General features: G+C 38.5%; 1 protein-coding gene across 1 annotated transcript in view; it reads left to right on the top strand.

Annotated features, from left to right (window-relative positions):
- The window catches only part of RPS6KA2 (ribosomal protein S6 kinase A2), a 157,871-nt gene that overhangs the window by 51,968 nt on the left and 93,207 nt on the right, over positions 1–12,696 (top strand). Inside the window, exon 2 of the mRNA XM_057370568.1 lies at positions 11,031–11,147. Within this exon, the coding sequence (XP_057226551.1) occupies positions 11,031–11,147 (117 nt within the window). The remainder of the gene's footprint in view (positions 1–11,030; positions 11,148–12,696) is intronic.

Here is a 12,696-nt window from a genome sequence, read left to right as displayed (position 1 = left end):
TATGAGCAAATCTGTCCTTTCAGTATGACAGTAGATGTAAATTTGCCTTCTCTCTCCACCTTGTCCCTTTACAGTGTGCAGCAAACAGATTTTCAGTAAAGCCATTTGGATCATCTTTTATTTAACAATCCCCAAACAACCAAGCCTTTTCCAGTTAAGATGCCATGTGAATTTATGCCATGTTTTAACAGTTTCCAGCCAAAGCACAAAAATATTGAAATAGCTGCAGGTCAGTGAAAACTACWTGACGGGAACCTGGTAATCTCCATTTGACCTTTTGCTTGCTTGCGTATATGTTAAAAAAATACTTCTRAAGTGGAGGCTAAAGCAGTGAATTTCCTCTAAAATCGGTATACACAGTACCTAAAAACCCCAGAGGCTTCTGCACAGAAATAGATTGAACAGAAAGAGCTCCTTTTCACTGCCTTTCTTCATCAACATGTACCTTTGTGGCTGAAGGTAAGAATTAAAGGCACTTGATGTAAATCTCCATTTACATWGCTGGGAGAGTAAAAGATTTGCAGGGGAGGTGAAAGCCATGTCTCGAAGTCTGCAGGAATGTTGTGAGGAACACTGCAGCTGGGCTGAGCTCTGAGTTGTGTTACCAGTTTTCTAACTGATGCCAGGTGACCTAGTACTGCAGGGGTTGTGAAAATGAGTAAAATGTATTCTGAATTAAGAAATAGAARAAACTCTTTTTCTCATATCTCTTAAAGCTTCTCCCAGTGTGAAGTTAGGTATGATGTCTGACACGGGGCTGTGGATTTGCTTCCAGTTTCATGGCCAAGAGTCCTGATTTCCCTGACTTGTGGTGGCAGATCATGGCAGAAGCCACACAGGATAAGAATGTCCCTGCAGAAGGATATTGCAATAGTTTGTACAAGTATACATCAGGCCAGAAAAATGAAACTGCGAGAGCATCACACATTGTCTCCTAGAGACAACAGAAAATCCAGGGTGAAAAAGGTGGGCTGATGTAGGGCTGGCCTGGAAATATCCAATACAATGCAGTGTATGTCTTTTGAAAAGCACGTATGCTCCATCTGATGCTAAAGGAGTCATTGAGGAATGAGGGAAAAAATAATATGTATCTGAACTGATTAGCATGGACTTTCTTTACAGTCAGTAGCAAGGGACAAACTTACTAAGTCATGTTTTAGAGTACTAGAGGCCTACTGTTGTCTAAAAGAAAAAAAGAAGCCTAAAAACACCCATTTGTCTGTCAGCTGTACAGAAATTTAGACAGCTAACTCAGACAGAGATGTAGGTTTGGATGAATACTACTCTGGAAATAATTTCAKACTTCAGTAGACTGTGGATCAGCTTTGACTGAAGCTTTGCCACTGTGAAGCTGTCACGATAAGTTCGTCAAGATCCCRGTCAGCTGAGAACCAGCTACCTTACCACTCCTGCTTTTGTCATACAAAGCCACATTATCAGTTGTAAATCTCTGCAAAACAGATTGGTGCTGCAGTTGACATCTTTGAAATAAGAGAGTCTTCCAAACAGTGTTGCAAAAGTGTTCTTTGCATCCATATTGATTTTTTTGTGTTTTGTTTATTCTCATTCCCAAAATACACATCTTTTCAGTCAGTGTATGTACATAATATAAGCTTCTGTTGAGTACAGTAGTTGTAAGTAATTATTCCCTTCACAGAAAAGAGGATGTGTGATAATTATTTGGCAGCTTGTTCCTTGGAGATTGACTGTGTGAATCTTTGAGGGACATGACCTAAACTAGAGGCTTCTTATTAGTTCAAAAAACCACAAAATGTAATAAGCCTTTTCCTGGGCCAGGTTTTCAGTAGACTGCTGAAACTCTTTGTTTAAACAGGTACTCGTGCATGGTTACAGTCCTTAGACACTGAAATGAGAACATTTGCAAATAATGACCTGGGTCTTAGCAATGGTTGTAATAAAAGTATACTGCTGAAGAGATAAGCTTGAGTATCCATTGCTAAATATTTGTTGATGAAACTGAAGCCAGCATGAGATGAGGTATTATAAGGTACTTTGTGTAACTTTAAAAAAAATTATCTGTGTTTTTGCATAACTTAAAGAATTGAAGCTGGAGTCTGCACAGATAAGCAGTCTGGATGCACTGCATTCATAATGTGTTTAGGAGGCCCAGTTGAATTACTGGAGTAAGCTGGATGCCCAAGGCTATTTGCCACCTGTGCAGCAAAGCCTGGTCCCCATCATGCTTTCACCTTTTCTTTCGGAAGCCGTTCTGAGTGTGCCAGGATTACTTACCAGCTTCCTCATCAGGTCATTCTAGTACATGCATGCATGCCAGTGTTCTTATCCTACGAAGACTGTTAGGTATTTAAATTGGATTAAGCTGCTGCATAAAGGGGCCAAAAGTTGCATTTAAAGTAGTTTCATATTGCAGTTCTGTCGGTTTATTTCTCTGTTGGCATGAGCACAAGCCACTTGCCCTTGTCTTGTGTCATTGTAGATACCTCATTTTCTCTATGCCTTCCACATATTATTCCTCTGTCTCTGTTGGTGAATTTGTCATATTGTCTCTATAGAATTTCCCTTTTGCCATCTCCTTGCCTCATTCAGCTGCATCAGCCTCTCTCCTTCAATGCCTTCACTGATGCTCTATGTTGTGAACCTCAGTATAAAAACTAATTTGTATTTGCTTTGATTCCATAATGACCTCACATGAGTCCATTTCCCTATTAATASTCTGCCTGTAAAATGCCATTGAGATAATGAACCTCATTACAACACGTTTTTCCCTAACATAATGCCAGCAGGACTCCAGTTTGTGAAGTATAAGCTGGTTGAACCCTTAGYGGATGCTTGATTTAATTAATGGGAGGACGCAAAATGTGCAAGCAGGCCAGTACTCCTCTTGGAGACAAAATGATAATTACCAAACCCTGCAAGTGATTTGTAAACAGCAGACGGGTATTTTTCCTAAACTGACTAATCCAACACTTCAATAATGTGATTATCTCTTATTACAGCCTTCTGTTGACTCTACCTCACATTTCAAGATGAAACCCAGTATTTTTTCCTTTAGTATGCATATTGAAGATGATTCTGTTCTTTAAAATCACCATGCAAATGCCCCAGGGCTTTGTATGTTTTACTTACTATGTTGTGGTGCCATTTACAATGCTATGGTGAGCAGCATTTTATTTGGATCACAAAACAGGGAGGAAATGGTTCAAAATATGTTTTTCTTAAGCAGTTTATCTTCCTAGTGCAGCTGGAGTTTTTATTTCACACTCAAATGCTCTAGTAAAACATCAGGCACCTATTTTTTTTCTAGTCTGTGAAGGTACTGAGTACAGCAGTAAGGGAATTGGAGTAATTTAGGAAGTATTTACAATTCTTGAATAGTATCCTTAACAGAGTGACCTTTTTTTTTTTTGTCTTCTTTATTTCCAAGCCTAATGACATAGTATCTGAGCATATCTGRTATCTTTCCAGTGCCTAAGCACACAAAAGAGGAAGATGGCCACACCTGCATTTTACTGATRGGGAGATGTGGGGCTACCTGTATTCTGGAAATGCATGAACCACCTGTTTCTATCACATCGGGACTGTCCCTTTAGGGCTTTCCTGTGAGTGCTGATGTGCTGCAGCAGCTGCCAGGCAGCTCTGGTGAGTGGCTGCAGTGTGATGGGTGGGACATCCCTGGGAGGGGATCTGACAGGAGTGTCCCAGGCCACTCACAGAGAGTTTGTGAGGGGTTCACACTGGAGTGTACTGGGAACGATACTGAGCTGTAGTGCAGGGTAACACACTATAAAGTAATTCTTTTTCAGTGCATGTGTTTTAGTCTCTACCATTGCATGTAACCCTGTTGATAACCCGGTTTAGTGGTGACATAGCATCATCATGAGGGAACAAGAATGTTTACCCTTCTAGGAGTCACATTTTCTTCTGTGCACTGGCTCCAGACAGACTGGGAGTTAGGTCCTTTATGAGTGAGCAGCAAGTGTTCTTCTTTTGCCTGTTTGCCAGCGGAAACAATCAGCAATGGATGGACCTTACAGCTCTTTGGAGCTGTAAAGGCYAAAGACACACCTGTAAGCCATGCCAAGTAGGATGTTGATGAAAATGTTCCTGCTCTTATTTATTGTAGCTTAGAGCAATATAGCTGAGCTCCTTGTCCTTTAATGGTGTGACTCATTTTGAGACTGTTTTTGTTAAATTTCACAAATATATTTGAGTATTTGCAGAGAGCTGCCATATGAGTAAGACAGCCAACTGTTGGTATTTTCTCGTTTTTTTTGTGACCAGATGGTTCTGCTTTTGTCTTTCTCTTTTTAACCCCTTGTTTTAATAGTTTGTTGGGCACTCTTTCTACTCAGCACTTATGAACTRTTGCAGTTTGCATGAGAAACAGCATAAAAATTAGAGTTACCCTGGCTAGTGATTTGAGTCCAGGCTGAAAGTTAGATCAAGAATTGGTGTCTCCCTGTATTTAATCCATATCTGCACTTGGAATAGGAAGATTGCTCTCTTCATGCATCTTCACAGTCACTGTGTTGTATATATCTGTCCTAGTCAGGGACTGAGTCTATAAAGACATAATAGTCATCAGATAGAGTACCAGACTTCAATACCGAAGTATTTCAACCTGAGCTAAAGGAGAATTCAGTTGTAGCCACCTGATACCTCATGTATATTGGATATATTTCAGATTATTTGTCTATCCATTACTTCATCGTGAGATAATTTCAATTTTTTTTCTGTGTTAATTCTCATGGTATTCCCACAAGATAGCAAAAAGCAACTATCCCTAGTTTTCAAGCTGAGGAGGAAGTAGAAAAAAAATCTGAGCTGCAAAATTCTGGTAAGTGGAGTATTACCAACACTTTGGAGTATTTTTTAATTGTCTAGATGTTTCAAGTGTATRAGTTCTTTTGAAAAATATTCCATTTCACTAGAATTTTATGGCATTTATCAGCAAGCATCTCTCTTGTAATGGCATTAAAAGTCTGGCCGCAATACTGCTCTATTTAAGTGTTCTTCAAAATCATACARTAAATGTGAATTCATCTCATGCAACTGCAGGAGCCTCCATCTCAGCAAGTTACTTTAGGCCTTCTTCCTAGTCATCAGACAGAAATGTGCACCTTTTAGGATGTAATTTTTTTTAAGGATCTTATCTCTTTTAATCATGAAGTCTCTGCTTCTCTCTATTGACTACAACGTGAACCTAATTCAAAACGTTGTCTCCTGTGCTATAAATGCTCCCATTTATTTAGCTGAATTCAGCCTTAAGTGATTCATCAAAGGCACACGGGATGCCTTGTAGCATAAAAGATTTTACCCAAATGTCGCGAATACTCAAACCTTCATTTCATGGACTTCACCAATCTATCAAGGGATTGTATTCACTGCCTCTGCTCTCTGTGATTCATCTCTTCCCATTTAGTTTTGACTTCAGCTGAACCCCAACTCTAGAAGCTTGTATTAGGGAGAAGAAACAAAAAACGTAGGATAAAATACTGGCGCTGGAGAGAAGTGTTAAAGAGAGGTTAATAATTATCCTTTCTAGAAAAAGGTCTGCTGAATTTAACAGCTGATTTTCACAGAAATTGCTCTTAAGGTTTTTGTTTTCCAGTAAGTTTTGACCTACTTGTTGGAATTCCATATGCAAGATAACACATTCTGTTCACATTTGTAAAAGATCTGGGAGASAAATCCCAGTTTCTCTTAAAATTGTAGTGTGTTATTGAATTCTATATGACCTTTTGAGAAGGTRGGTAACCTTATGCTAGAAAGGCAAATACAGACCTGGCACAATGTCCAGCAAATTCACTGTGAATTCCACATGCTTCTTTAAGGGCTCAGTGAGTCCAGTTCAGTGGTGTTAAAGCAAATGTTTATTTGACAGTAGAGGACAAAGTAACCAGGCCCATTTATGGTATTATTGCTCACTTTGCATCTTTCCAGACCACAACAGAGGCCAGAATTTGGATTACAACCCATTTAAAATGGAAGATTCCTTTCTCAAGTTTTACTCCAGCTGCTGGAGACTGGCTTGGGAAGAGGATAATGAAAATGCTCCTATATTTTTCCTTTAGTGTAGATACCTGTCTTCAAAGAACTGAATGCAGGGCAGTAACTCATTTCTTGCCCTAGGCAGCATTTGAATAGTCTATTGTGTCTATGACACAAATTACTCTCCTATGGGTTAAGCCAGATTAGAAACTGTGAAACAGAGGTAGAAACCTGGCCTCATCTTTATCAGGCACATCCTGTCCTAACTATTCCCATATCAGAGTTTTAAACATGCTTTCTTAATGAATCATATTATTTTGAAATGTTGTGTTGCCTGTGGTACTTGGTAGTTAAATAGTTGTGATTTGGGTTAATGTTAGGTGGTAACCTGCCAAATGGGAAATTGGTAACAAAATAAAATATGTATCTTGAGCATGTGCTGGTTGAGGATGTTTGAGACAAATAAGGATTATCTCAAACAATAGTAAAAATATCCTCAGAGTTATCATTATTTCTTATTTCCTCTTGCACATTTTCATTGATTTCTTCATTGACCTCAGACCCCAAAGCACATAAGCCTAAAGACTGTAAAACCTGCACACCAATAGTGCACATATTTTTACTGAAAATACCCTTTACATCATACCTGTAGGCCACACTCGATCCTCTGCAACTGAAGAGATGACCAGGCAAGGATTCAAAATGGTAATCCTTTCTTATTGATTTTTCAAAGCAAGTATCACATTACCTTAGCACCACAGCTTTTTCCCATGTGATATGGTAGCATYATTTTTTCCACTGGTAAAAGTAGCTGATTCTGGAATAATCCCCCTTCCAGATATTTCAGAAAGTCTTGGTGAGGAAAGTTTTTAGTGTGTGGGTGAAATGTATCTGGCAGTTAAGGTAGTGTCTTTGATCACAGTAGCTCTGCTTGTTCAGAAATCGGTTGGGGAGCAACCAGACAAGACTCCGAAAGTGGTTAAACCTGTCCATTTTTTAGGAGATAATCTTTCCATAACGTTTGCTCAGAGGCTGTGGAGCAGGCAGGATCAGAGACAGCACAGCTGAAGTGAAGAGTTGCCCTCCAGGAAGGCCTGCCCTTTTAAATGACTTTTTGTACCCCATTGCCAAATCCACACCCCTGCACATTCTGATCCTGCTCTGACACATGACAGTGAGTTGGCAAGTATGKYTGCWGTCAGAAGAGTTCTCCTGTGCCACTGAGCATTAGTGCCTCTCTTTCTCCAAGGTCTGCATGAAGAATCTTGGAAGTGAGCCGAGATCAGGCAGATCTCAGGATCTGAAGGGAGCTGTTGCTTTCCAGAAGCACCAAAGCAGCTATGTCTGTGCTATCCACAGTCACTGAGCAAGAACAGAGGCTCTTTTCTCCTGTGTCCTGAAGGAGAAGAGACCAAAATGGCCTTTCCATTGAACTACTGAGTCTCTTTTATGTCCAAACCTTCTGCCARCTTTGGGAGAAGCCTTTAAGTGAGTAATGCAGTATAGAATCAAACAATGAATATATCTTTCTTGTATTAATATAGAGAAATACTCYCCATTCTTCTTTTATCCTTGCAGTTTATTGCCCTCACTCCCCTAGAATATCTTGCTTAACCATGTGCTTTCTTCAAGACACTAAGAACATCCATCTCACTTTTGTCACAGGATGATATTTTTTGTGCAAATATAAATATTTAGAGAAGTTTACAAAGATTAAGCTTCATCAAGTCCAGCATTTCTGCTAATGCAGTGTTGGAACAAGACAGCAGGGACCAAGAGCCTGGGCTGGTGTGCACAGCTGTTGCAAGATCAAACTGTGGAACATTCACTTTTGATTCCTCCAACTCCACTGATCAAAACCATTTTCAAAGTTGGCCAGAGATTTTTTTCCAGAGTGAAATCCTTTCCATCAAAACAGCTTCTTCAGTGTGCAGGCTTTGTCTCTACCTCTATGTGATTCTCTTGCCTCTGTTTTATTTTTGATTTGCAAATTCCTGATACAGATATAGTACACTTGCTGGAAAAATGAAAAATKAAACCATATTAGAGAAGTTTCAAGGATGCAACCCAGAGCAAAAATAGTGGGAGACCTGCCTGTGGTACTTGTCCTTTGACAGTTTGGGTTTCACTCTGATCTTCAATACCTGRGAAAAATTATGCCAGATTCCATATTAGTGTAATACAGGGAGACTTCAAATGAGACTATCCCATGTAAGTAAGARTATAAATAAAGAAGATGAGACTGTTTGATTTGTGTTGGGGCTTTTTCCCTAGTAAGGTAAAACAAACAGTTATTCCAGAATTTATGCAGCAAGTAAGTAATAAGATTATAGAAATATCTTCAAGGCAAATAGGTTCCCGTGTGTAAACACACCAGCATGTATTTCCTTTAATACTTCAAGGAGCTGTGCCAGTCTTCAGTCTCAAAGCCAGTGACAAACTGACAGTTTGGCTTTCTGCTCCAGTGGGAAATGGATTTGTCATACCAGCTAAAATACTGTGTACTTCTTGGACAGTTCACAAGTGACACCACCGTGGTGATGGTCAGTGAAAAAAAAMGCTGTCTGGCATGTTTTCCTTCAGTGTTGCTTTGCTGCCCCTTTCTAGTGAGGCAGTCACAGGAAATCCACAGGAAATCCTACCTTCCTAGAAAAATATCCTGCTTCCTCCTAAGGATGTGGGAATCAGCTCAACTTGACTGTGGGCAAATCCAAAGAGAATAATCTTTCATAGGAAGTGGCTCAAGCCTCATTGTTTGAGACACTGAAAATGACAGCTGGTTGGTCTGCTCAAGTGCTGGTGATATTTTGGGCAGGACTGTTGGGCTAGGTGACCCCTAGAAGCCTCTTTTAACCAATATTTCTATGTTTTGGTAATCACAAAATCTATCATGTTTTTTTTGGTCTTTAAAATCTGTGCTTCTCTGATAAACATTGGGAGGCTTTGTGTTTGGTTCAATTTTTTGTAAATGATTTTTTTTTCTCCTGAGCTTTTAATTAAAGTACTGTTTTTATTGCATGTTATAAATTATTTATGCTATTCTATGGGAGTGCTAGAAATTTTTAAGCATTCTTCCGGCAAGCTGAATTTTGATCGTTTTAATGCTTTCAATATATTCTTGTAGTTGAACACATTTAATGAACCTAAAGAGGTTATATTAAATTTGGTAATACAATGAGAAATATGCTTAGGGTTGTAGGCCTGTGACTTTGATGGGTAATATGAATGGGCAAATTGAAACTCATCATTTAAATTGCAAATGTAGCTGAAAGTGACTTCATGGTTCAGGCTGAAGTACAAAAAATGAATTAAATTATATATTTAATATCAGAAAGTTATGCTATCTCACACAGCAGTTAGAGGAAAAAAAAAAAGAAAAGAGGGATCTTGGCATTTGTGTACTTAGAAATCTTCTAAATCTCTCTGKGAAAACTGTTCATTGGTTTCAAGCATTTCCTTTCAGGCAAACCTTAAAACTATAAGAATTAGGATCAGAAAAACAAGTTGCTCTGAGATAATTATTATTTTCTATTATTGTGGTAATATGAATGAACTGGAGGAAGCTTTCCAAACCAAGAAGAGGATATAGTCCCTGTTCCAAARCATGTGAGTGTAAAAGGCAGGCTAGGGAAGAGAAGGAATGAAGCTACAATATATAAAGAGCCATGTATATGACAAATTACAGCTGGTAGGAAGTTAYAGCAATTTTTCTGGGGGAGAAGAAAATAAAATTTATTCTTATTTAGGACAGAATGTCTTGGCCAAATGTTTGGGGGGTTTAATGCATTCTTATTTCTAGGATGTTATTTCTATTTTCTCAACATTAATTTTTAAGAGTGGGAAATAAATATTGTATTTCTGAGTTTTAAAAGGAATTTTTTTTGGGAAAAAGGAAAATTGCAGGAAAATTCCACGTAAAAGTTTTTATGAGATTCCAGTTATTTCTGCTGGGTGTAGAAATATTCACATTTATTCCTAAGTAAGTAATTCCCTTCAAACTGGGAGATGGAAAAGAAAGGTTTTGTACTCAAAATCCTTTTTTTTTTGGTAGAGAAATTAGAACAAGTACTTTGAAAAAAAACCCTGAAACCAAAAAAACCAAAAAGTTCATATGTAGGTACACAAAACACTRCAGAAATAAACAGGTGTGTAAATATTATCTTCCCTTATCATTGTGTCCTTGAGAAGAAGGTCCTTTCTTCCAGGTTTCTTTTCAGCTCAATGACTTTCTGGGTTGCTGCAAATTGTGTAGTCCCCCTGGGTCTCAAATGACCCAGTCACTCTCTTTTTAGAGGAACACGCCAAAATACCATGAAACAAACAARTGAGACTAATGCCACAGCTTTCAAGATGAAGGTCCTAGCTGAACTGGTGTTTTTGAGGAATGTGCCTCTTTTGACAGAGAAAATATTTTAACAAAAGAACTTGGTCAAATCCAAAGCATATAAAGTTAATTTTTGTAAGCAACGAAGTGTGTCAGTCTTCTCCCACTGCCAYTTCATCTAATCATTAATTTGTTTTCTATTTAAATGCTTACCAGTAGTAACTTCCCAATTTTTGAGGCAAATAGGAAGAGGCTGTTTCAGCAATGTGTTTCCTTTATTGTCTACTCATTAGAAGAATTGCTGGTTTAGACTAAGGAAGCTTTTTAGGATTGACCTAAGCAATAATTTGAGGCRAAATTGAGAAAGTACGTGGAGAGAAGTGTGATGGAGCCTCTGTAGAACAGATCTGAGTGCATGCCACTCTGACAGCAAGGTCTCTGATGGGCACACCGAGCTCTGCAGTGTATTTGTGACTTCAGCTTGTATAATCTCTCTATATCTAGTTGTATCTCAAGGCTCAATAAACAGAATTGCCAGGCCTGGATGTCCTGACAATTACCCTCCACAGCTGATAACAGGCACATGGAATATTTAGACAAGCATCTGTTTCTGTTTTCAAAATCTGCTACATGATTTTAGCATCACAGAAGATGAGATTTTAACAAACAGTATGTTTCCTTAGGATAACAGCTCTGATTTGGGGATTTTGTTTTTTTGTTGTTTCCTTTGCAGGAAGAAGGTATCGTGAAGGAAATAGACATCAGTCATCATGTCAAGGAAGGTTTTGAAAAAGCGGATCCTTCTCAGTTTGAGCTGTTGAAAGTATTAGGACAAGGTTCATATGGAAAGGTAATTTTTATTGTCATCTAATCACCCAGAGTAACACTGAAAATAKCATCTCTTTTCTCTGCGTTCATTTACGGTTCTAACATTATCCACAGGAACAGGAAGGCAAGATGGAGAGAAAGGAGGAAGAGTCAATTCAACCCTAAAGTTTTTTAAGTAGTTTGAATAAGACATTTAAATAAGACATTTAAATAAGACATTTAAATAAGACATTGAAACCTTTGGAACAGTGAACCTACCTGATACTAGGCATGGAAGTCCTTATAATTGTCAGTATATTATTTTGTGGAGTTTAAAAAATATTTTCCAATCAGAACCTTTAGTTTTATTCCTAAAGGAAGCTATACTGAGAGTATTTATCAACTTCCTGGTTATTCTAGAATTTTATCGATAATTAAATCTGTTAGAACTTCCCTGACAAGAGAGGTATCAGGAAAGTTAATGTTCAAGACCAAGTCTTAAACTCAAGAGTTTCTTCAGAACTCAGTGTATTTGAGTTTTAAATRTTAAATGAATGTGAAAAATCAAACAGCTCAAAATTAAGTTTACYGTGTGACTCAATATAAGGAGAACAAGAGAAGGAAACATCTTTTGCAAAGTAACAGAAGCAGTAGGGCTAGTTTTCATATTTAGACATCAAAGATTTTAGAAATTGTTTGCTGGTTATCTTAGATTGCCTTGATAAATTTTCAGTGTTGTTTGAGATGGCCTTCTAGCCTTAGGTGTTTTTTAAGCAAAATGCCTAGTCTCTGCAACCACTTCCCAAAAGGAGGTCTGATTTCTGGGCCATCAGAGTGTGAGTGTGGACACCATACTTGTCTGGAGCTGAGTGTGATTCCAAATCACTTCCCGTATCGTATTTGAGAAAGGTCAGTGAACCAGAGCAGCAAAGGCACAGGGGAGAGGTTTGCTCTGTGTTTCTTATGCAGTCCCCAGCCACCTAAATTTCCATCACCTTGGTATTTGAGCTAATGGGTCAAATGCATGTCTCTGGGGATACAAAACATTAGATTTTCAAGCTGTCCACCCAAGGCCTAAATAAMTTCTTGCAGGATTAGAGATGATGTCTTTGGTGTCAGAGGGAGTGCCYCCAACATTCTTGAGATGCATAACACTTGCTCAGCTTTTTAGATCAGGTTTTGGGTGATGCACCAGTTGTTCTAGTTAAGGGTGGTTTGCTAGTTCAGGTGCTCATAACCTGAGGTGTCTGCAGACATAACAATCTAGAAAATTTCAGGTCATGCTCAGCCACATGCACAAGCTATGCTGCCAAACTAGGAACTGTACAGCTAATATAATCTGTGAAGTGAGCATTCAGGGCTACTCTGTGGTTTCAAGAATGAAGTAGCCCTACCTCTAAGAGCAGTGTGAAAGATGACATCATTTTGCAATCCAATGCATTTTCATTTGTTCTGTTCCTTTCTGGTTTGGTGATTATTTTGATTTGTCCTCTGAAAAAGAGCACAGTGTTCTTGACTCATCTTTTTTTGGAGGGAACGCAGACAAGTGCCTTATCCCATGCTACAGTGAACAACAGACTAGTGACTAGTAA

This window comes from Malurus melanocephalus, unplaced genomic scaffold (genome assembly GCF_030028575.1).
Source record: "Malurus melanocephalus ecotype Western Australia unplaced genomic scaffold, MMel_1.1 scaffold_5, whole genome shotgun sequence".
Lineage (NCBI taxonomy): Eukaryota > Metazoa > Chordata > Aves > Passeriformes > Maluridae > Malurus > Malurus melanocephalus.
The sequence above is the reverse complement of the archived record's forward strand: the minus strand, read 5'-3'. Positions and strand labels throughout refer to the sequence as shown.